Below are 26,281 nucleotides of genomic sequence, written 5' to 3'. Positions count from 1 at the left end.
TCTTACTATTGGCATTAAAAACTGAATTCTTCTAGGACCAATGCGACACGATTGCCCTCAATATATTACACAATTGCCCAGAACCCACCCTGACCTAATGGCTCATTCTGCCAGTTCCTAGGGATGCAGCTTTGACAAGACCCCAATGTCCATTTAGGCTTGTTTCCATTTCTACCTCCCAGTAATGCCTGCCGGTGTGTTATGATTTTGAAAAGTTGGTTGTCTACAGACTACAATGATTCCTGGAGAGAAACAGGCATATTCATACATTATTGGTAGAAGTCTAAAACAACACAAACCTATATGGAGGACAATTTGCTAACATCTATAAAAATTACAAACAAATTTATAAACAAAGTATGGGGCATCTATATAATGAAATATTGTATCACCTTAAAAGAGAATAAATCAGCTCTTTGTGTACTAATATGAAATGATAGATTGTAATATGGAAAAAATGGATAGGTAGCCAAGATACATTGTTAAATGGGGAAGCATGACATCTTTTGTCTAAGAAAGAGGGGCTAAATAAGAATACACAGGATTTGCATTTACTTGTATGGAAAAAGGTGGATTGATACATCAGAAACTAATTAAAGTGATTACCTATGGGAGGGAAGAGGGGACAGCAGTGGGAGTAAGACCGTGCAATGTATATTTTGTTTTATTGTTTTGAGTTTTGAACCATGAGAACGCATTCAAATTTTTTCAGTCTAAAGGGGGGAAAAAAAGAAAGTGTTTGGGAAACAATAAGTCACCTGCCGTTGATCAGGTAACTCTAGAAAACAGGAAAGCCTTGCTGAACCTCTGAATTCATGTATATACTCCTTAGATTTAGAAGTGGGCCCTAGATATTCATTTCGTTAATTTTTCTTAACGTTTCCATTTAAAAAGAACTTAATATATCATCTATTTTTTTTATGCTAAATTCCTTAGAAGAATTATTCTAAAAGTAAGTTTAATTTGCGTATTCCATTTGGTTTAAGATATTAATAACAAATACTATTAATAATAATTGCAAATATTTTCATGGAGCTTAGTATATACCAGACACTGTTCCAAGCATTTTAATTTCGTTAGCTCATTCAGTCCTCACTACAGCGATATGAGGTAGGTTAACATTAGGACAATTTTGTAGATGAGGACAGAGACCCAAAGAGGTTACTCAAGGTCACTTTACTGGTAAGTGGCAAGAGTCAGAGGTCAAACTTAGTCCACCTGATTGGAGGCTGTGCTTTCAACCACTTACCCTGCTGACCCCTGAGAAAACTGTCTTACTAACTAGAATCAAACTTACGCCCTTTAAAACTGCGCTATTTAAAACCCCACAACTCACAACTATGCAACAACCATGGTTTCTCACAGCACAGTTGGCATTTTTTTAATTTTATTTTTATTTTATTTAATTAATTAATTTATTTATTTTAGGCCAGGCAATCCTTGGTTGACCTCACAGATTGCAAGGACCTTGTCATCTTACAATCCCTTAATTTTTTATTTTTTTACGCCTACAGCACTTGGTCTTCCTAGGTGGTCTCCCATCCAAGTACTAACCAGGCCTGACCCTGCTTAGCTACCAAGATCAGAGGGGATCGGGCTTGTTCAGGGTAGCATGGCCGTAGACGCACTGTTGACATTTGAGGCTGGATAATTCTTTGCTGTGGGGACTGTCCTGAGCATAGTAGGATATTTAGCAGCATCCCTGGTCTTTACCCACTAGCACCCCTCTCCCTCAAATTGTGACAACCAAAAATGTCTCCAGACATTTCCATGGGGGTAAAGACATCCCACTTGAGAACCTCTGCAATACCCTCAACCTCTTAATATGTCTCTTCACTATTTAATTTTAGAGAATTCTTTTCAAGAAATATCTCATTTTGAAAAAATATTTATCTGAAGTTTGGTTTCTTTTCCTTTTGTTAAGGTCAAGTAAAATTACATGTCACGATTTTTATCAAAATGCAAACAGTGGTTATCCCTGAGTCACAGTTTATAGATAATTTACTTTCTTCTTTATACTGTGATCTGTTTTTCAAAACTTCTACCGTATCTTGGAATCAGAAAAAAAATGTTATGTTTCAAAACACTGGATCAATAACCATTTTCTCGGGAACCAGCTTCTTCCCTGGAATCCAAAGACTGTAGCACCACTTCCTGGCTTTCAGTTTGGAGGTTTCTGGGATTTTTCCCCCTTCGCCTAGGTCTTGCTTTCTTAGCTCTTCTTTTGTATTCCTCCTCTCAGTTAGTTTACTCAGTGGAACTTACCAAGGATCTATTTACATAAGAACTTATTTTAGAAAGACAACAGAATACTTCATGAGAGATGTGTGCTCTGTCTGGCTGTAACCTGAGCCAGTTAGAAAGCGCCAAGGTTCTCAGAAAGGTTCTAAGTACCACTTCTCAGAACAGAGTTCCCCGGGGATCCTTTCCAGGATGAATGGGAGGGCTGGCCTCCTCCAGGTGAGACTCCAAATGGGGAGAGTGTTGAATTCATTCATTAAAAATTGTTATAGAAGTGTTAATTGATATAGAAAGATAGCCATATGTGTTTTTTAGTAAGCGGTAGATTACAAAAGAGAATATATGGTATGCTTTCATTTTTAAAAACACATAGATTTGTAGGTGACACATGGGTAAAGTGTGGATGCCTATTCACCAAGGACAAACAAGCAGGGACAATGCTTACTTACCCCCAAGGTTACCTGTGTATTTATGGATTCATTTCACAAACGCTTATTAAGCGCCTATGCATACAAGGTATTTTGACATGTGCAAGATTATAGAAGACTTGGAGTTTCTTCATTTTGTGTCTTTATATTTTCTTATTAAACAATGGTAATTTTCATAGGAAAAAAAGTGGCTGTCTCATTGTCAAGTGTTTTTATCTCAGCTCAGTTATGCACAGCTGGCAGTATCAGTTAAGGGGTCAGGGACTACTTGGCAGTAGATTTTGTTCTAGCTCCGGCCCCAACACTAACAGCTTTGTCACTTTGTTGGGTAATAGCTCCACCATGGTACCCTCCTGACCTGGCATGTATCCAAATACAGAAAGCCTTGAAACCAGCCTTCTCTGAGTCTTTAGGCTGATTGCCCTGTGACCCTCCCAGATGCTAGAAGCCTGGATGCCTGCAAGGAGCTGCCTTGAGGCCACCTTGTACTCAATTCTCAAGTTCCTTAGGAGATTATCATGAGACAATTTCTCATGCTCTGTAGGTTCTGATGAGGTGTGGGTTTTCTGCCCCACCCCATCAGAAAAGAGTTGAAGAATATAAAACCAAGTCACTGCAGTCTGAAAGGGGCTCCTCAACTACAGGGTACCCCACGACTTAAATTGCAGTGATCAGACCCCTTTTATTTCAGGGTTGTTCTTTTATATGTGTGGGACAAGGATCTCAGGGAACTGACACCGTTGGCTGATTCTTCTTTTCACACTCTAAGTAAATAATAAACTATCTAAATCTAAACATGGCCTGTTGTATCTTTCCTAGAAGAATCTGTTAGGCCTTGGCCTTGTCTTGTCTAATGTGTGAACTTGATGCATTTGGTACTCATCACGGGGCTGGCAAAGTTACAATGCTCTTTTAGAGACCTGGGGCCATGGGCAGGTAGGCGACAAATAGATTCCTGTGATCTAGTAGCACATGGTGTGGCTAAGTATGGGTGGGGGTGGGGTGGGGTGGCAGAGGAAGGGTCTTCTCACTAGGAGATTATGCAGGTCAGGTTAGAAGAAATAAGACTGGCAGTGTGGAGGAGTTGGGGTCTTCCCACAGTCCTATCTATTCTGGCAGGCTACGGAAAACCGAAAGGAAGTATAAAAGTGCTCTTACTGACAGAGCTCCCTCCACCCCCAACCCCTTGCCCCTAGATTCCCTGAGCTTCCAGTCACTGTGGAATTCTTCCAGTGCCTGTTTTGAATTCTTTGGTCTGTGTTTCTGTAAAAAGCGACAGATAGGTTGGGGTAAGAATTGCAGTGAGGAGAGACAAAAGGGAAAGTGATTTGGTGAGTGAGATGCCTGTGAGCCCATTCTTCCTAGGTATTATTGCAAAAATGTGCAACCAGCAATAAAATGTTTAATTGTGAGCATTCCTAAAGTGTCAAGAAAATTCTTCTGAAGTCCAAAGTTTTCATTGTATAATGATGTCTTGCTGATTAGCAAGCTGAAGGTCACAGTGGTAGTGACTGGTCAAGTGGTCAAGTGGTTTCTGGGAATAGTGATGGCAGAGTGACAAAGCTGAAACCCTCTGGCGGGTGAAGAAAAACTGCTGTCTTTTACCAACTAAAAAGCAGTATGTTCCAGATATAAAAGTTGCACCTCGCTGCTCCTATAGACTGACTCCACGGGGTTTTTAACCCCTTCCTCACCAAAGCTGATAAGGTCACAACATCCTTTTGTAAAAAAAAAAAAGACAGTGAGACCCTACAGGTCAGCTATCAAGGTATGGAACAGGACCCTGGAAGGCAGTAGCAGACTGGGTTGTTGACGTGTTTAGTGACAAGGGTCTTTGACCATTGTTCCTGAGAGCCCTTGTGAGTTAGTTATGTTGGTATTTAGAGTAAAAAGGGAGAGGGCCCCACACAAGTTTTTAAAAGCATTTTATGATTGTTCCTTACCCTTTTGTAATACTAGGAAAATGAAACTGCTTTGTACACACAGGTGGCTGTGACCACAGATAAAATACTCCCTGGTCATCAAGGGCAGTCAGTTCCTCAGAGATACGCTGAGGTCCCTTCTTACAAGGAGGAAGAAAAGAGGAATTTGAGATAGGTTTGGGCAAAAACCTAACGAGACACTAGAAGTTTGGTTGCACCAGCCAAAGGAAGAGAAAAGCACACCAGTTCTGCTGGATGAGAGGGAATGGAAATCCATTCCTCAACTAAGGACTGACCCCATGCTCTTAGCCACCTTGGCCAAGAACAGCGTCACTGATAACATCAGCATGGAGGAAGAAGTAAAGACTGATCCATAGTGAAACCATCACCTGATAAGCACCCATGGATAATAAGAGGGTAAACCATAACTTCCCTTAGGACTACTGTCACCCTGGCCTAGAATTACAATGGGAAACATGAGTGCCCAGATGGTGAGATGGTCACTCAGGGTTAGACTGAGTGGCTTGTTCAATGGGCACCATCAGGCTTTTGAGGATAGTTAAGTCTTCTCTTGCACTCCAATGATAGACTCTGGAAAACTATTTAGCTCTGGGCAACAAACTTCCCAGAAGTGAAGCCTGGACACAGATCAAGATAAATGCCCTTTAGCCTAAGGGGGTGTTATGGGTTGAATTGTGTCACCCCAAAATTCATACGTTGAAGTCCTAACCCCAAGTATCTCAAAATGTGACCTTACTTTAAGACAGAGTCTTTATGGAAGGAATCCAGCTAAAATGAGATTATGGAGAGAGTGGAGAAACATGGCAGAGTGAGAGACATCCCCAGATCTCCCTCCTTGAAACAACAATAAGCTGAACATCTAAAACTCAACAAAAAACACCCAAACTGCACACCAGCACGTCTGAGCGTGGGATCTGCACATAAGAGCTACCACAGGTCCGAACCCTGGGTGTCGGAGGGATGGACTGGGAGAAATAAAGAAGCTGCCTCTCGCAGCCCTTGAAGCTCCCTGTAGGGGGAGGGGGAGGGGAGAAGGTGCGGTAAGTTCCCTAAACAGCCCTGCCTGGGAAAGCTGTGAGCTCCACGCAGCTGGCGGCAGAGCCCAGTCATCAGGGCAGAAAGCAGAGAAACAAGATGACAGAAAAACAACAGCTGATTTTTACCGGTCGCGTTGCCAAACCGAGGCTGAGCTGCAGCCCCCAACCCCCAACCCAGAGAGCTCCTCCCCCAATCACTGAGGAGCCCCAGGGGCATATGAGCTATGCTGCCGACACTGTCACTGACACTGACAGGGACTGAAACTGAGGGCAGCAAGCATGATTAAATGTCTACAAAAAAATTAAAAAGGCATTATTAAGGCTTTATAGAAAGCAGGGATCCAAGAAGCTTAGTCGCCACCTACTGGAAACCAAAAGAAAAGCATCTTCTTTGCAGCAGGCTAAAGAGAGACTTTTATATAATAAATATTTCTGGAAAAACAGCAGAATACACTTCCATTAATGCCCAGGAGGAGAAATAGTCCATTAAACACCGTGAACAACCAAGGTGACAAGGCATCTCAGAAAGAAAGAGAAAAATCTCCAGAGAATAAGCTTACAGACATAGAAATATGCAACTTAAATGACAGAGAATTCAGGATGGTACTTCTGAAAAAACTCAGTGAGTTCCTAAACAAATCATATCAACAATTTCAGGAATTGAAAAAACACCTAGATGAGCAGAGCAAGGAAACTGAAACCCTCAAAAAGAACAGAATAGATCTTCTGAAGATAAACGTACTGCAAGAGGTGAAAAATGAAATAGCAAGCTTGGGAAATAGAGTCAACCAAATTGAGGAAAGGATCAGTGATATTGAAGACAGAAATCTAGAAATAAATCAGAAAGAAGAAGAGAAAAACCAAAGAATGAAAAATAATGAAAGAGAAATACAAGAACTAGCTGATACCATCAGAAGAAGAAACATAAGAATAATGGGCATTCTCAAAAGTGAGAAAAAGGAGCAGGGACTAGAAAGCATTTTCAGACAAATAGTTGACGAGAATTTTCCAAATTTAAGGAATGAGCTGGAGCTTGGAATTCAAGAAGTCCACAGAACACTCAATTATCTCAACCCTAAAAGGCCTTCACCAAGACACATTGTATTAAAGTTATCAAAAATAAATGACAAAGATAGAATTCTCAGGGCAGCCAGGGAGAAGAAAACTTATAAAGGAAAACCCATTAGGTTATCATCAGACTTCTCAGCACAGACTTTACAAGCCAGAAAGGAATGGAATCAAATATTTAAACTATTAAGTGAAAGGAACAACAAGCCTAGAATAATGTATCCAGCTAAGCTCTCCTTTAGATATGAAAGAGAAATTAAGACCTTTCCAGACATACAAAAATTGAGAGAATTCTTCACTATGAGGCCTGCACTACAGGAAATACTGAAAGGGGTCAGCTCACCTAAAACAAAATGACAAAAATAAATACATAATTAGGAGTAAAGTGACTATCAGGCAAATAGAAGCAGAGGAGTGCAACCCTTACTAGAACAAGGCATTATAAGCTTAAATAATAAGAAGAGAATTGCTATAGCAAGATAGTAATGAACATTTAGCAGACATAGGGACAAATTGAGATAACAATAACTGAAAAGGGGAGGATTCAAAGATCCAAATTCGCAAAGGGGAATGGAGATAAGGCACATGCAGAAGAAACAACTGTGTATATATAACTATCCTTTACATATTCGTAATGGTAACCACACATCAAAGATTCAGAACTGATATATATAACATAAAACAAGAAGAACCAGAGGGAAAACCCACAAAAGCCAACCAAAATAAAGAAAACAGAAACATAAGGACAAGGAAGCAATGGAAACACCGAGCTATCAGAAAGCAAAAGGTAAAATGGCTATAAGAAAACCTCGTATTTCAATAATCACTCTAAATGTAAATGGACTGAATTCACCAATAAAAAGGCACAGAGTTGCAGAATGGATCAAAAAACAAAACCCAACCATATGCTGCCTCCAGGAGACACATCTCAGCTCCAAAGACAAATATAGACTCAAAGTGAAAGGGTGGAAAATGATATTTCAAGTAAATGGCATTCAGAGAAAAGCGAGTGTAGTGGTACTAGTATCAGATGAAATAGTCTTCAGAATAAAAAAGGTAAAGAAAGATACTGAGGGACACTTCATAATGATAAAGGGAATCACGCACCAAGAAGACATAACACTTATCAATATCTATACTCCCAATCAGAGAGCCCCAAAATATGTAAAGCAATTATTAACAGAACTAAAGGGAGAAACAGACCAAAACACAATCATAGTAGGGGACCTAAATACTCCACTGTCGGATATGGACAGATTATCCAAACAGAAAATCAATAAGGAAATAACATCTTTAAATGACACATTAGACCAACGGGACATAATTGACTTTTACAGACCCTTCCATCCCCAAACAGCTGTTTACACATTCTTTTCTAGTCCACATGGAACATTCTCAAGAACTGACCACATACTGGGACACAGAGATAACCTCAACAAATATAGGAGGGTTGAAATCATACCAACCATATTCTTTGATCATAATGCTTTGAAACTAGAGATTAACTGTAAAAGGAAAGCAGAAAGAACCACAAATACATAGAACTTAAACAACATACTACTGAGGAATAACTGGGTCAGAGAAGAAATAAAAGAGATCAAGAAATACATAGAAACGAATGATAATGATAGTACAACATATCAAAACTTTTGAGACATGGCAAAAGTGATCTTAAGAGGAAAGTTCATATCATTATAGGCCTATCTGCAAAAACAAGAATGAGCCCAAATAAACAACCTAATGCTTCATCTTAAAAAACTAGAAAAGGAAGAACAAATGAAGCCTAAAGTCAGCAGAAAGAAATAATCAAAATTAGAGCAGAAATAAATGAAATTTAAAACAAAACAAAAAAAAATAGAAAAAATAAATGCAACAAAGAGCTGGTTCTTTGAGAAGGTTAATAAAATTGACAAACCCCTGGCTAGACTCACTAAAGAAAAAAGAGAAAGGACACAAATAAACAAAATCAGGGATGAAAGAGGAGAAATTATGACTGACACCGCAGTAATACTAAGGATCATACAAGAATACTATGAAAAAGTATATAACACCAAATTTAATAACCTAGAAGAAATGGACCAGTACTTAGAAAAACACAATCTTTCTAGACTGAATCAAGAAGAACTGGAACATCTAAACAGACTGATCAGCAGTATGGAAATTGAAACAATCATCAAAAACTTGCCAAAAAGTAAAAGTCCAGGATCAGATGGCTTTACCAATGAATTCTACCAAACATTCAAAGAAGATTTAATATCTATTCTTCTCAAACTCTTCCAAAAAATCGAAGAGGAGGCCATACTTCCCAACTCATTTTATGAGGCCAATATTACTCTGATACCAAAACCTGATGAAGATAACACAAAAAAAGAAAACTACAGACCAATATCTCTCATGAACACAGATGCAAAAATCCTAAATAAGATACTAGTGAACTGAATACAGCAACATATTAAAAAGATTACACACCACAATCAAGTGGGCTTCATCCCAGGGGCACAGGGATGGTTCAATGTATGCAAATCGATTAATGTGATACACCACATAAACAAATTTAAAAATAAGAATCATATGATCATATCAATATGAATATTGCATCCATTTATGATCAAAACACTTAATAAAATTGTTATAAAGCAATGAGGTTATTAGGGCGGGCCCAAATCCAGTATAACTGATGGCCTCGTAAAGAGGAAATTTGGATGCAGATGTGCTTGCATACAGGGAGAATGTCACATGAACATGAAGACAGCCATTTACAAGGTAATGAAAGAGGCCTGGAACAGACCCTCCCCCTCAGAGCCCTCAGAAGAAACCAACCCCGCCAACACCTTGATTTGGGGCTTCTGACCTCCAGAACTGTGACACAATAAGTATCTGCCATTTAAGCCACTGTTATGGCAGCCCTGGCAAGCTAATACAGGGGCAGAATGTAGGAATACAGATGTCCAGAATGCAGGACCATACAGACCTAGCTATTATGCCAGGGGGTCTCCAAATTAGAAATCGATGGTTTGCCCATGAAGGACATTCTTTCTCAATATCAAGCATGAGAGGGCCATAAAACTGAAAGATCCAGTTTGTAAAGGGAGAAGCCCCTGTCAACTTTGACCTTTACTGTGGACAAACAGGAGGAGGGCCAAGAGATTTTATACCCCCTTGCTGAGGTCCGTGTTATTTGGAGTGGTGTTGATCCAATGCCTTCACACCACCTCTCTATCCAGATCTTACCTCCTTTAAGAAAAACAGGATGAAGGCAGAGGCCCAACCAAGTCCCTCTTTCCCTAAGCAAGACCAGAGCTCTTATGCACTGGCCAAGCTGTGTTGGGGACTTGATGGCAACTAAGGTTGTCAAAACTTTTAAGCCCTTTCAGACACTGGAGCATGAATCAGTATGGTGCCAATTTCCATGGGTATGGCTGAAAAATTATTTTAACTGGATTGGACAATGGGCTGATGTAATTTTGAGGGTGTATTAGGCTTTTCCAGAGAAACAGAACCAAAAGGTCTGTCTATAGCAGGTCCTCAAATAATATTGTTTCTTTAACGTCATTTCCTTATGACATTGAGGAAATGCTGTAGAAACTCAACTCTTGTTTATACCAATCAGCTCATGGTAAATTGGTTTAATTATATGTCGTTTCTCTTAAAGTCGCAGATCCTAGCAACACACTAAGTGGAGACTTACTGCACATGTATATACAGAGAGATTTATTTTAGGGAACTGGCTCATGCATTTGTGGGGGCTGGCAAGTCTGAAATTTAGAGGGCAGGACAGAAGTCTGGAGATTCTAACAGGAGTCGATGTTGTAGCCTTGAGTCTGAAGGCAGTCTAGGGGCTGAATTCCTTCCTTCTGGGGATGTTAGTCTTTTCATTTAAGACCTTCAACTGATTGGATGAGGCCTACTCACATTATGGAGAGTAAACTGCTTTACTCAAAGTCTACTTTCACAACAACATCTAGACTGGTGTTTGACCAAACATCATGGCCTAGCCAAATTGACATATAAAAGGTTCACAGTGGATGAGCCCTTTTGAGCCAATATACACACTGAGTGGTTGTATGGATACTGCTGAATATATCATGGGAATAGACGTGTTCAGTGCATGTAATTCTTCTCTTGATTGTAAAGGATGTTCCCAATGAGGGAATGCCACATATAGAACAGTGGTAGTGGACTGAGTGGACTGCCAGGAGTCCACCTAGTTCTCTCAGCTCAGCCATGGGGTATCAATAAAGCAGGACAGGATTTCAGAGAAAAAGAAGGGATAGCAGGGAAGATCATTGTCTTAATCAAAGATCTAGTACACACAGATGTACTCAAGAAAACTATCCAACAGACTATAGAGACCACCCTTAAACTTGGGCTAGTCAGCGCTCATAAGGCTTTTGAGCTACATGTGTCAGTGACTAACAATTCTGCAGACTGGAGCCCATGGCAAACGTATGCCTATTGACTACAGTAGACACCTTTTCAAGGTATGGCACTGCCGTCTCTATCCACAGATGGGGGAGCACACTAGTCAAAGACCCTTCCTTACATGAACCGTGCTGCATATGCAGATTCCTCAAGAGTATCCAACCAGACAATGATGCCACCTTTGCAGTAAAAAGTACCCAGCAGTGGGCACCTCCCTGGGTCATTTATTGGACCTTACATGCCCTTGATTATTCCCAGGCAGCAGGTGCCACTGAAAGATGAAATGGACTTTAAAAAGAAAAACCTAAAAAGATAACTGGACGACCAAAGCTCAGCTCCCAGTGGAACATACACCTAAGAAAATCAGTTTGGAATATTCATGTGGCAATTCACCAGAAGGGTACCTCCCATTTAAACAGAATTTTTCATTATGAGTTGGGGATGTGGGAAGAGGCTCAGATAGGCTGTAAGGGACTCAAGCACTTAATTAACGCTCCTCATTCTACCTTTTTCTTCCCACACCTACCCCTTGGGAAACCAGGCTATGGAAATTTGTAAGCAGCAAGAAGAGCCAAGGTGTGAACTGCTCTAACTTGGTGCTTCTTTTGCCACTGGCTATGAAAGCTGCTCTTGGGCAATTATGGATATTGATGATAATCATCATGACTATGAGGTGACAACTGAAGTAGTCCTGACATGGCCCACATGTCAGGGGGTGGGAGATACTCTAGGATAGTTTGAGGAACACAAGAAAGAAATGACTGAGGCACCTCGGGAGAAACCAGGGCTCACGTGAGGGTAAGACACAAGAAGGACTGGGACAAAGTGTGGAATAATTACTGAGGGTCTGGTCACATGGGTGTGGAAGGAGATGAGCACCTCTGGCTTGTGGGACATCAAGGGTCAACCCTTGTCCGTTGTGGGTGAAAGGAAGGACTATTAATCTCTCTTTCTCAGCTCTTGTCTACAGGGCATCTGGTCGACTTGACCCAGGCTGCTACCACCTACCCTCGACTGCTGGCCAAAGAGAATCTGAATCTAAAAACTTTTAGAAACTTCCCAAGAGCCCTGACTTCAGAAAGAATCAGCCTTCACTAAAGATGACAGACAGAACAGGATTAACTTTCTGAACATGGATTTGATCTCTTAAGCCTCATCCTGTTACCTCTTCTGTTCATTTGCCACAGGTTGATATAAATTCTTCAGCATGGGTGGCACAGGTAATCATACTGCCCAGGACTTCTAGGGGTCAGCTGAGGTGGGGTATACATGGTTGCTGCCACATCTAGTTGTGGGGTGCCTGGCTACAGCCTACACTCCAAATAGGACCTACAGAGAACCATAGTTGTGGTGACTCTCGTCTGATGTTGCCCAAGACAAACAGAACAGATTTGGTACAAGTTCTTATCAGTAAAATTAGAATATCTATCTGATGGGGTGATATATGACCCTGAGCAATTTTGGCTGATACATGAAAAGTCAGGGTGGAGTTGCAGGGCAATCTTGAACATATCCATGCATGAGAAGATTTGAGCCATACCTCAAGAACTCAAACCTTATGTAAGGACCTATTAAGAGGCCACCCCTAACTCACCTCTCTATCTCTTCTGGGAGGCTGTCATGAGAGTTTCTTATCATTTCCTGGGTTCTGATGAGACATGGGCTTTCGGTCCACCCCTACAGGAAAGAGCTGCAGAACATAAAGCCCCTTAGCTACTGTCTTGAAGGGTCTCCTTAGCAGCAGGGTACCCGGCAACTCACATTACAGTCATCTGGTTGGAGAAGTTCCAGTGGGAGGAATAAGGGTCACCAGGAGCTGGAACCTTTGCCTTATTCTTCCTTTCACTACATAAACACTAACATATCTAAATCTAAATATGGCTTGTTGTATCTTTACTGATTAAGGCAGTCGGGCCTTGGCCCTGCCTTGTCTTGCATGACATTTCTTCATTAGTTAAAAAAAAGAATTATACTATTAGTTGATCCCAAAGGTGCACTGTGGCTATCCATGTGCTGAGATCGTAACCCAAGGCAGACCATTATGACCATTATCTCAATTATAGGTATAGTGCCTAGAACTGCACTAATTTACCTCCAAGGCAAGGGGTGATAACCTGGGGTATGCACAAAGGCTGGCAGGGAGGGAATGGAGAGCTGAAATCTCATGCAATACGTTGTTCATAAACTCATTTTTTGCTGTAGCAAAGTGCCATAGCTTTCAGATTTTCAAATGGTACGCTGCAAATTTAGGAAACTTAGCTTTGGGTGGTGAAAAAGATTCTCTCCTGAACTAAATTCTAATCAGGCTCCTTTTAGTCCTCTTCTCAACTAGGACTCAACCTTGGCCTATAAAACCTTTAACATGCTAACATAGTTTCTAACAGCTCCAGGTCACCTCTAGAATGACTGTCACTCTCCTAAAGTGCCCACCTAGGGAAACTCAAGGCTGTCAAAAGAATTCCTGCTTGTTCCAACCAACATCTGAAGATAGGGCTCCTGTCCCCCAGTCTCTGTGGGAGGGCAGGAGCCTAACTTCAATAAGATAAGCACCATTTAGCAAACCCAGGAGTTTCACAGGGACCAACTCCTCTCCTGTTTTTTGTAATTTTTCACTTCTTTGACTGTACTCAAGCCCCTGCTGATACTCCTCCCCACTCCCTCACACTCCCTTTAAAACGCCCAGTCATCTCTGCACAAATTGGAATGGAGTTTATCTCTCTGTCCTGCTGTCAGTAGTTACTGAATAAAATCTGTTTTCACCACTTTAACTAATGTCCAGCTATGCTTATCTTTGACAGTTGCATGTACCTTAAAAACTCAAAAAGTAATACTAAGCCAAAAAGTAGAAACAACCCAAATATTATCCATCAACAGATGAATGAATGAACACATTGTGGTATATCCTACAATGGAATATTATTCAGCCACAAAAAGGAACAAAGTAGTGATACATGCTATGCCATGAATGAACCTTGAAAACATCATGCTAACTGAAAGAAGGCTTTCACAATAGACCACATATTGAATGAGTCCATTTATATGAAATGCCCATAATAGGCAAATCCCAAAAGTAGATTAGTGGTTGCCAAGGGCTGATGAGGGAGGTCAGCAGCATAGGGAATGTGGTCATTACATGGGAAGTATAAGGTTTCTTTCTGAGGTGATGAAAATATTCTAAAATTAATGTGATGGTTGTGCAACTATGAAGATACTAAAAACTATTTAATTATTAAATGGGTGAATTGTATAATAAATAAAGCTGTTACAAGAAAAAAAAAAAAAAAGAACATTAAAATCCTCCAAAATTTCCCCCTGAAAAAACTGATACTGCATTGCAATGTTCTGTTTTCTTACTTAGCGACCTGTTTAGTTTACTGTTATCAGGCTCCTTAGGCAGATTGTCAGCACAGCAAAACAACACTAAAACAACAAGTAAACAGCCCTGAGGACAAAAGTGAACTAGCAAATACCAAGAACTGTTTTGCAAGTGTCAACAAACCTATCCCTAAAAGCTAGTAGCCATCAGTTGGAAAAACAGGAGAGATCTGTCAGATGCCTACACTGACAAATGCCAGGAAGGAGGCCCATTCAGGGTCAAAGGTGAAGAGGAGTCCATCTGGGACAGCCAGGTCTCCTGTTATCAAAGTGTTGTCAGGGTTTTAGCCTCAATCCCCTCATAAGAGTGGAATTCACATTTCAAAGTGAATGAAGGTGCTAAATAATTAACACCATTCCCAGGTTTTCTTTGCTCCAAATTTTGCCTTGAATGATCTCCTCCAAGCTCAAACCAAGCCAGTGGCACCATCTGGACTGGTAATGAGCAAAATTACTTGTATTTTGTTATTATGAATCTTTTAATATGAATAATGAAAGAAAATAACATTATGAACATCCATGTACCTACCCTCCAGAATTAAGAACTATTAATATTTGTCATACTTGCTTCATATCTTTTTAAAAATGAAAACATTTCAGATACAAATTCTCCTTCTTATCCTTCCCTTTGCCCTTCCTCCGCAAAGCAACTTTTGAATTTGAAGTATATCCTTTCTGTCAATGTTTAAGTAATTTTACTACATATATGTATCCAATGATAGCCTATAGTATTTTTGTGTGGTTTTTATTTTATAGAAATAGTATTCTACTATACATATCATTCTATATTCAACTTTGTTTTTGAGTTCTATATTGCTACATAAAAAGTTAGTGCATTTTTTATGACTGTTGTATATTATTCCATTATATGAATATATCACAATTTATTTATCCTGGTGGTGGGCATTTGACGTTTTTCTAAATTTTTTATTTCACAAAGCTGCAAACAAACAAACAAATTAAAAAAACCCACTTTTTTGTGCAGTGTGCAGCCACCACTTCGATAATCAAAAAATGTGTTTTTATATGAGAAGGCAGAACTGTCATAAATTACCAGACAGTTGGACAGTAAGAATGTCCTTCTGATTTTGCACTATAAGAGAAATAATAAGTTGAGGGTAGAGGAAGATCCAAGAATGATCTAAGAAAAGGCATTGCCTGGGATGCCCCTCAGAGAAGCTGTGAGGAAAACTGAAGGACTGCTCACCTACCACCCACAGCCCTCACCCACCTAGAGGTAAACCTCAATACTCTGAGCACACCTTGCCTACCAGCTGGGCTGGGCTGGAGGACAATGAGAGTATTCTAAGAACAAGGAATGGATGATCAGCAATAGATGCAGAGTTGAAAAGGATGTCGATACAGAGGAGACACTAAAAGTAAGGACCTAGACAGAAAAAGAGGAAGGGCATCAGAAGACCTTAAAATATTACGTTGGACGAGGAGGCACTTGGTCAGACATCTTTTTATCTCCTGCTCTCTGTGTTCTTTTGATGTTGAACTATGCCTGGGCAGGGTGAAGCCAGAAGAAACTCCGGTGGAGGTCCATAGAAGTCCTGCAATAAAAAGTAAGTCTTCCTCCTAATTCTCACCTCCAGAGTCCAAGACCCCCACAGGCAACCATCATTACAAATTTCTTGTGTCCTCCAAGAAATATTTTATGCACATACAAACATATAAATGTATATATATATACCTTACACTCTTTTTTATCTGCAAATGATGACATGTTATCATTTCTTCACATCTTCTGTCAAGTGATTCATATTAAAACACATAGGTCCACCCCTATTCTTTTTAATGGTTGCATAAAATTCATTACGTGAATGTATTATAATTGATTTAATTAGTCCCCTACTGGGACATATTAGTCATTCTAATCTTTCCCAATCAAAGATATTGCTTTCTCGAATATGCTCAAATAAATATCTCTTTATCTATAAATTAAAAATTCTAGAAGTGCAGTTCATAAGTCGGTATGATTCACATTTTTTACTTTAACATCTAGTTTCAAGTTTCTCATCCTTTGCGCTTAAAGGCAGTATATTTAATTCTGCTACAGCCTTAAGGGCAACCTATAAATGTTTCCCAGATGAGAATGAAAACATGTAAGCCAAGTCAGTGTAACTGGAGGATAATCTCTGAAAGGCTTGATAGTAATGTGAGTACTGGGGAAGAAAATCCATCTAATCACTGATATTAGCCAAACTGAAGCAAGAATGTATTAACAGAATAGGAGTGGCCATTACAAAACCCAAAGAGGAGAGCCAAACAGCCAGAACTTAGCAGCCTTTATCTCTCAAGAGAGAGATATTTAACCTAATGGACAGGCATCAGAGAAGCACATTAAATCAGTTTTCTCCAAGGCCTAGATGAAATTTCCTTCTGTCTGATTATATTCCTTTAGTTCTGGGGTCCCTGCACGCCAGCAGTCCACTAATGTAGTTACCAATGTCTCTCCTTAGGTACCTGGATTCTAGGAAGAGGATGTGGTGGATCGAAGATAGCCACAGATTCTTTGACACTCTTCCCATTAAGAGGTGAGGTCTACATCCTCTCTAGAATTTGAGTGGGCTCTACAGCAGCCTTGGTGGATAATTACAGTGGAAATGATGTTGTGCCAGTTTCCAGTCCCAGGCCTTAAGGCACTGGCAACTTCCACTTTCTGTCTCTTAGAACGTTCGCTCTGAGGGAAGCCAGCACTCTAGAAGAAGTCTGACTATTCAGAGACCACCATGCTGTAGGGAAGCCCAAGTTATCCACATGGAGAGAAAAAGAGATACTCAGCTGTTCTGGCCAAACCAGCCCAGGCACTAAACAGGCAATAAAAGAAGCCATCTTGGAATTTCCAGCCCTGGTATATGTGACATGGAGGAAAACTGAGGAAGCCAACCAAAAGCTAGACCCAAGGCCCAGATATATGATCCCAATTGAGCTACCTTAGCAATCTGCAGACATTCGAATTAAAGCTCAACTCCATTGTGCTTTATAAGCAGAAATAAGCCACTTCTGATGTGTACAGCCCAAATTCTTGATCCACAAAAATCATAAGCATAACAAAATGTTGTTTTAAGCCACTGTGTTTTTGGGATACTTTGTTATGCAGCAATAGATAACTAGAATAGGAAGTTTCTATGTGATTGAACCCCTGTGAGGGCCAATTTCCTCAGTAAAGAAATATGTGGACACTCCAGTCTACCATTCGTTTCTGTGGGTTTGGCCAATGTGGGTCAGTCCCCAATAGTCTACCCATGCTGAACGTGCTGACAAAATTTAGTTTCTGAAGCTGGAAAGCTGAAACCTGAAAGGCCACACCTAATTAATCTGCCCACCTCCCTTACTGTCTCTTTTTCATTCTATCTTACATCAAATAACCCAGATGAGGGAGCTGAGAAGAGTCTCACAAAGAAGTTTACCACCAGATATAGCCACTCCTCAGTACCATTCATAGCCCTTGGGCTGGTATGTGAAATTTATTCATTTGCCAAACATTACTGAGAACCTCCCCTGTGCCCTGGACTGTGTCTGCCACTGGGAGGACACAGAAGTGGGAAAAACATAGGCCCTGCCCTCTCAGCTTCACAGTCTTGTCTCTAAGCCATATATACAGGTGAAGATATAAAACATGTGCACCTAAATATATAAAGCAAATACTAACAGACATGAAGAATAATAGTAGGCGACTTTAATACTCCACTATCATCAATGAATAGATCATCCAGACAAAAGATCAGTAAGGAAACATTGGCCTTAAATGACACATTAGACCAGATGGACTTAACAGATAGATATAGAACATTCTACCCCAAAGCAACAGAATACACACTCTTCTCAAGAGCACATTTTCTAGACTAAATCATAAATAAATGTAAGAAGATTAAAATCATATCAAGCATCATTTCCCACCACAATGTTATGAAACTAGAAATCACTTACAAGTAGAAAACTGGAAAATTCACAAATATGTGGAGATTAAACAACACGCTACTGAACAACCACTAGGTCAAAGAAGAAATCAAAAGAGACATCAAAAACTACCTAAAGACAAATGAAAATGGAAATACAGCATACCAAAACTTAAAGGGAGGGGTGCTTGGGGAGAGGAAGTTGGCTCTCAAATGTCCATGTATAGAGTTGAAAGCTGATTCTCCAAGCCCTGTGGGGATTTCCAAGCAGAGGAGCAATGTAAACAAACATGCTCTTAGGAGCACTGACATGGCAGTAGTGCATGAATAGATTGTAGGGGCAGATGAGTGGCAGGGGAGACCAAGCAGGAGGGAGCACCCAGACACCATTCATTCCCAGAGTCACGATGGGGCTATTCACGCTGCCAGCAGAGCTGCAGAAAAGCAAGGAGGCTGACCTGGTGGTAGAGCTGTTGGAGCTGGAAATGATATCCTCTGTGTTGAGCAGAACAAAGCCCACCAGGTTCAGAAGGTCACAGATCATCTGGCCTTTGATATTGATGTCCACTGGACAGTGGGATTAGAGGCTTTGAGGAAAGGATGCAAAGAGTGGTAAAAGCCCAAACTTATGGGATGTAGCAAAAACAGTCCTAAGAGGCAAGTTCATAGCGATAAATACCTACATTAAGAAACAAGAATGATCTCAAATAATAACCCAACTTTATCCCTCAAGGAACTAGAAAAGAGGAGAACAAACTAACACAAAAGTTAGTAGAAAGAAAGAAATAACAAAGATCAGAGCAGAAACAAATAAAATTGAGACAAAAAAGACAATAGAAAAGATTAATGAAACTAAGAGCTGTTTTTTTAAAAAAGATAATCAAAATAGACAAACCTTCAGCTAGACTCACACACACAAAATAAGATAAGAGGACTCAGATAAATAAAGTCAGAAATTAAAGAGATGTGACAGCTGATAACCCCAAAATACAATGAATCATAAAAGACTATATAAACAAGTATACACCAACAAATTGGACAACCTAGAAGAAATAGATAAATTCCTAAAAACACAAAACTACAAAGACTGAATCATGAAGTAAAAAATCTAAACAGATCAATTACAAACCAATGCAATAGAAAGCATTCAAATCAAAAAGTAGTAAAATTGTCACTATCTGCAGGTGATATGATATTATATATATAAAACCCTAAAGACTCCACCAAAAACTGTTAGAATAAATAAATGCAGTAAAGTTGCAGGATACAAAATCAATATACAAAAATCAGTTGTGTTTCTATACACTAATAATGAACAATCAGAAAGAAAAATTAAGAAAACAATCACATTTACAATTGCATAAAAGAATACAATTTAACCAAGGAGGTGAAAAACCTATGCACTGAAAACTATAACACTGAAGAAAGAAATCAAATTAGACATAAGTAAAAGGAAAGATATTCCATGTTCATGGATTGGAAGAATTCATATTGTTAAAATGTTCATACTACCCAAAGCAATCTACAGATTCAATGCGAACCCTATTAAAGTTCCAATGGCATTTTTCACATAATAGAACAAACAATCCTAAAATTTGTATGGACTACAAAAGACTGAATAGCCAAAGCAATCTTGAGAAAGAAAAACAAAGTTGGAGACATCATGCTTCCTTATTTCAAACTATATTACAAAGCTATAGTAATCAAAACAGCATGTACTTGCATAAAAACAGGTGCATAGATCAAATGGAACAGAAGAGAGAGCCCAGAAATAAACCCATGCATATAAGGTCAATTAATTTACAACAAAGGAGCCAAGAATAAACAATGGGGAAAGGATAGTCACTTCAATACATGGTGTTGGGAAAACTGGACATCCACATGCAAAAGAATAAAATTGAACGACTACCATACATCATACACAAAAATTATCTCAAAATAAATTAAAGACTTGAACATAAAACCTGAAATCACAAAACTTCTATAAGAAAACATAGGTAGTAAGCTCCTTGACATTATTCTTGGTGATGAATTTTTTGGATTTGACACCAAAAGCTCGGGCAACAAAAGCAAAAATCAACAAGTGAGACTATATCAAACTAAAAAGCTTCTGCACAGCAAAAGAAACCATCAACAAAATGAAAAGGCAACCTACCAAGAAAATATTTGTAAATCATACATATGATAAGAGTTAATATCCAAAATTATATAAAGTACTCATACAACTCAATGGCCAAAAAAAAAAAAAAAGATCTGATTAAAAAACGGCAGAGGATGTGAATAGACATTTTTCCAAAGAAAATAGACAGATGGCCAATAGATACATGAAAAGGTGATTGATATCACTAATCATCAGGGAAATGCAAATCAAAACTATGAGATATTACCTCACATCTGTTAGAATGGCTACCATCAAAAAGACAAGAAATAAGAAGTGTTAACAAGGATATGGAGAAAAGGGAACCTTCACATAGTCTTGGTGGGGCTGTAAATTGGTGCGGCCACTATGGAAAACAGATTGGAGGTTCCATAAAAATTAAAAATAGATCTACCATGTGATCCTGCAATTCCACTTCCAGGTATTTATGCAAAGAAAATGAAAAGACTAACTAGAAAAGATATGTGTACCCCTATGTTCAATGTGGCATTATATACAATAGCCAAGACATGGGAGCAACCTAAGTGTCCATCAATGGATAAATGGATAAAGAAAATGTGATGTACACGCACATACTCACACACAATGGAATATTATTCAGCCATATAAAGAAGGAAATTTTGCCATTTACAACCACATAGATAGACCTTGAAAGAATTATGCTAAGTGAAATAAGCCACACAGAGAGAGACAAATAACAAATGATCTCACTTACAGGCACAATCTAAAAACAAAACAAAACTGAACTCATAGACACAGAGAATAGATTGGTGATTGCCAGAAGCAGGGGGTGAGGGGTGGGCAAAATAGGTCAAGATAGTCAAAAGGTATAAACTTCCAGTTATAAAAGAAATAATTCCTGGAGACATAATGTACAGCATGGTGACTATAATTAATAATACTGTATTATATATTTGAAAGTTGCTAAGAGAGTAGATCTTAAAAGTTCTATCACAAGCAAAAAATTTTATAACTAAAAAAAAGAAACATGATACATGAAATGACAAGTATGTGCATGGGACAATTGGGGGGCACAAGAGGGGTCACCAATTCAGACAGTCTACAATAAGAGCTACAGCATAGAGAGCTGATCTCATCGTTCTTAGGGTTGACATCTCTGAAAGATATCAATTGCATATAAACTTACATGTAAATTTAACATATATTCACATTTCATTTTTCCAGCACTCTTGACATTATTTTGGTTAGGAAAGAGAATGGAATTAGCATTTATGGACTAGCATGATTTTCACACGTCCCAATTCCCAGTCTACCCCCTTAACTTCTACGATGCTTATGGTCAGCTTCCCTTATATTAATTCCACTCCTATCACTTGTGTTTAGAGGCAGGGACCCCAATCCCAGCTTTAGGACATTGCATGGGTCTAAGCTAACTGGAGAATGCCTGTGGCCACTATGATGGGTTCAGGGATAGGCAATTAACCTAGACCAGTCAACTAACTTCTGCAAGATGGCAGAGCCAAGAGAACTGCAGAAAAAATTGATTATCTCATGAATCTCTAGAGCAAACTATACCTGAAGGGCATCCAACTATTAGACTTTTTGGTTATATGAACCAATAAAACTGCTTTATAGTTTAAGCCAGTGTGAGTGGCAACTAAATAAATTCGAACTGATGCAAAGTGGGTCACTGGAATGCATTCTTCCTCAATAGGGGTATTAACTCGGTTTTATAGATGTGCAGGAGTTTTACTAACTCACACCAGCCACATGTGGTAGGTGGGAAAGGCTAATATATTTCTTATAAGACAGGCCAGGTCCATGGAATTCCACATCTTTGGGATATAAGAGCTAGAGCCAGGGGGCTCTCCTAAATCCTAGCCCTGGCCTCTCCTTTCAAAGGCCACACAGGTTCCATAGTGTAGTGGTTAGCACATCTGCTTTACACGCAGAAGGTCCTGGGTTCATGCCCTAGTGGAGCCATGGTCTGTGGTCTACGGCCATGCCACCCTGAACAAACCCGATCCCAGCTGATCTTGGTAGCTAAGCAGAGTCGGGCCTGGTTAGTACTTGGATGGGAGACCACCTAGGAAGACCAGGTGCTGTAGAAATAAATACTAATAAATAATTTTAAAAATAAATTAAATAAATAAAAGGCCACACATTCCTGGCTTTCTCCTGCTTCCTCCTCCCCCTTCTAGGGCCATCTAGAATTTCTTTGATAGTTACTGCTTTAGAGAAAATCCTGAGCAAAACTTTCCAGTGAACTCCCTCTGAGAAATGATGAGAAATCCCGAGTTCCCATTCCTGGAACACTTACACTGGCCATCTCAAATTTCTAGAGGTCAAATCAAGCAAAGGAAGTTTATAGGACTCTGCCTTCTTGGCTTCGTTTCTTGGAGCTGACCCCAAAGGGAATAATTTTTCAACAACGTCTGAGTGCCTTGGGATCTACCCATCAAGTCTTAGAAACATTAGCCCAACAGGGAAGGTCCCAGGGGAGATGGCAGCAGCCTGGGCAAGTATAGAGAGACTGTGCTCAGTTTAGACCTTCAAATGCTCAGGATCATTTTCTCCCTTATCCTCAACTCCTACTCTAGCTTTCTCTGGAGGGTAGCTCAGATAATACCATACCCGAGCCTTCATCATCCACCTCTCCTGTCCAATCCATCCTACTGCGTGTATACCATAACCGGGACAGTGTCCATTGGCAGCCATCTTCACCTCATGCCTGCTCCAGAGCCCACCATGGCCCCTCAGAGGAACCAGGGCCCTTACTCTAGTCTTCAAATCCCTCCTCAAAGGCCTGTCCTATCCCAGTCCCCACAGCTCTTCCTCTTTTTTGTCTATTGTCCAGCACAGCTACATAGTAACCAGTCTGTTCACCAGACCAGCTCGGGGCCTGAAAAAGAAGACCCAATAAAAGACGAACTGACTCCATAATAGAAGCCATGGACATGGTCTACAGGAGCTGAGTAGAGCTGTTGAGGACAGGACATTGTGGACATCACTCATTCATAGGGTCACCAGGAGTTGGAGCCAACTCAGTGGCATGTAACACACACCTCCCTCTTCCCCAAAGGTATATATAAACCCCATGAGGATGTTGGCCTCATCTCATTGAATCCAAACAGTTGAAAAAGAGCCTTGGGCAGAGTGAGTGCGTTAATTCAATTCATTTCCTAAAACCTCTCCAACTTAACCAACATTGAGTTTTCTAGTCTCTGCCCATTGATACAAGTCTATATCCATTCATTCCCACCTCTTATCAGTGTTCCACTGAATAAACTCTTCTCACTGGAAATCGATTTCTTAATAACATTTCTTAAAATTGCACCTTTTCCTTAATGCCTATGATTTTGTTTTTACTCCCTTAGAAGTGACATCTTTTTCCCCCTAAGTAGAAATTTACCTCGCTAATTGCTAAACCTCTGGAATCCTCCTGAAGCCATTTCCTTTGGAAGAAGTCTATGGTAGCCAATATCACCACACAGTTAAACAATGGATCTGTAACATCTGGCAGCTTATACACTTGCATCTGTCATTCTGTTACCAAGGCAGTTCCCTCCTCTCTCAAGGTCTGTCCACTTTAAACCTAGTCTCCCAAGTCACCTTCCTAGTATCCTGATTCTTACCACTCCTCGACCTGTTCACTTCAGTTCAAAGGGTTCTGCCTACCCTTTGCACATAACCCTTACAGAGTAACAGTTTAAGACCACAGCCCCAGCCAGTTCCGAGCTAAGTTTCCATGTTCTTCACTTTCAGTCCAACATCTCCGCCCCTTCAGCAACCCTGTCCCCGCGCACACGCCCATTCCCCAGTCGCGAGGCCCTAGCTCAGTTACCTGGAGATGGTGCAAATGCAGAACGTAGCCTTGCATTAATAGCTGGAAAAAGAAGCGCAGCTTCCCTGGTCCTGGAAGCTCCTCCAGACCCCGAGGCCTCCGGTCACCAGGCCCGGTCCCGGGAGCCTCGGCTGTCTCGGTCGCCGGGAGGGCTTTGGAGATCGAGGCCTTGGCTCTGGCCCTGTGTGGGCCGAGGCCAAAGCAGACCACCCGTGACCCCAGCAGCGGCCGCCGCAGCCTCGCGCAGCCCAGCGCGGCGATGCGATCCATAGCTCACCCAGCCACGCCTTTTGACTGAAAATGCGGAGAGCCTGCAACCCGCCCAGAGACAGATCAAGAGGGGCGGGTTCAAGGGCACTAGTAGCCCCGGTGGGCCGGGCTAAAGACCGCCAGGCCCCTTACTGTTTACTTTTCCTCGCGGGCCTCAATCCCTCCAAACAGGACCTAACGAGCACACTGAAGCCACCTTCTCCCGCTGTATGCCTCCCGGCTCGGGGAAAGGACCAGCCAACACAAAGGCAGAAGATGCACCGGCGGACTTATGGAGACTCAGAGAGCTCTGACGTTGGCCGGAAAGAGAACTTGAAGTTCGCTTGGTCCTAACTGGGCAGTAGTGCAAAAAAGTTCTCAGGAATCCAAGAGGCTTACGAGGCCGGGGGGCCCCACCCAGTGAGACCGGCCCTTGCCTGACCTGCGGGTTTGCCACCCCAGGAACCCGCTGCCGAGATTAAACTGGCCGCTAGCTTTGCCTCAGAACTCCCCTCCCCCATCTCCTGCCCCCGCAGATCCCGGCGTTTGAGCGCTGAAAGAGAGAGAGAGAGAGAAAACGAAACAAAACGAAACAAAAGAACGGCCCAGTATCTAAGGTCATTTGATATCTGGAGCAGGTAGCCAAGCAAACAGACGAACAAATGTAAATATCAGGGATTTTAATGCAATTCTAGCCTCTCCTCCTCTTCCTTTCCCCGCCACTTCCACCCAGTCCCAAGTATGCTAAGGCAGGGTTTTTCATATTGCAGGTTGAGACCAGGTTTAGTGAGTGTGACCGGAATTATTTTTTAATAGATGGAAAAGAATAAAATAGTATAGAAAATATTGCAAGAAGAAAAAGTGTTATTTCATGAATTCTTTGTTTCACATAAATTTAAAGTATACTTTTCAAAAAGTTAAAAACACGACTCATACAAATGGAGAAAAACACAAGGTCAAAGATCATTCAATCCATTAGTGACAGAACTGGCAGGATAGTAAAGCTTGTTCTGAGAGCATTTCTTCAAATTGGATATTTATAGGCAGCCAGACCTTGGAAAGGGCACTTTAAGTTCAAAGGGACAATAATTAGACTGACAGCTAATAGGGGTAGTTGTGAATTTGTTTTTACTCATCCTGTTAGGAGTCATAGAGTTTCTTAAATACGTAACTGAATGTCTTTCATCAGTTCGGGGAGACTTTCAGACAATATCTTTTCAAACATTGCTTCTACCCATTACTTTTTCATCTCTCCTTGTAAAATTAAAATTTTACATATTTTACCCCTTCTGGCTGTATCCTTCCTCTTACCCTCTTTTCTGTATTTTTCCATCCTTTTCTTTCATTTAGCTCATTAATTCTCTATTTGGCTCTGTCTAATCTGCTGTTAAATCTAGAATTCTTAATTTCTATTATTGTATTTTCCAGTTTTCGATTTGATTAGATTTTTCAAATCTATGTCCTATTATATTTCTATTTTTGTGCCAAGTTCTTAATTTTATCTTTTATTATCAATATCCTTTACTTTTGTAAGCATAACTCTTTTGAGAATTATAACCAATAACTTCCATGTCTGAAACCTATGTGGGACAATTTCTATCGTCTATTGTTTCTAGTGGTTTTTGTTCATGTTGCTATATTTCTTCCTGT

General features: G+C 40.4%; 1 protein-coding gene and 2 pseudogenes across 1 annotated transcript in view; 1 reads left to right on the top strand and 2 right to left on the bottom strand.

The window, feature by feature from the left end:
- Positions 1 to 25,119, bottom strand: part of CYP27A1 (cytochrome P450 family 27 subfamily A member 1) — a 30,810-nt gene extending 5,691 nt beyond the window's left edge. Inside the window, exon 1 of the mRNA XM_039844791.1 lies at positions 24,383 to 25,119. Within this exon, the coding sequence (XP_039700725.1) occupies positions 24,383 to 24,652 (270 nt within the window). The 5' untranslated portion in view covers positions 24,653 to 25,119. The remainder of the gene's footprint in view (positions 1 to 24,382) is intronic.
- LOC120587900 (uncharacterized) lies at positions 1,506 to 1,624 on the bottom strand (annotated as a pseudogene).
- LOC120587891 (uncharacterized) lies at positions 22,531 to 22,649 on the top strand (annotated as a pseudogene).
- Positions 25,120 to 26,281: the final 1,162 nt, after the last annotated feature.

This window comes from Pteropus medius, unplaced genomic scaffold (genome assembly GCF_902729225.1).
Source record: "Pteropus medius unplaced genomic scaffold, Ma_sr-lr_union100, whole genome shotgun sequence".
Classification (NCBI taxonomy): Eukaryota; Metazoa; Chordata; class Mammalia; order Chiroptera; family Pteropodidae; genus Pteropus; species Pteropus medius.
The sequence above is the reverse complement of the archived record's forward strand: the minus strand, read 5'-3'. Positions and strand labels throughout refer to the sequence as shown.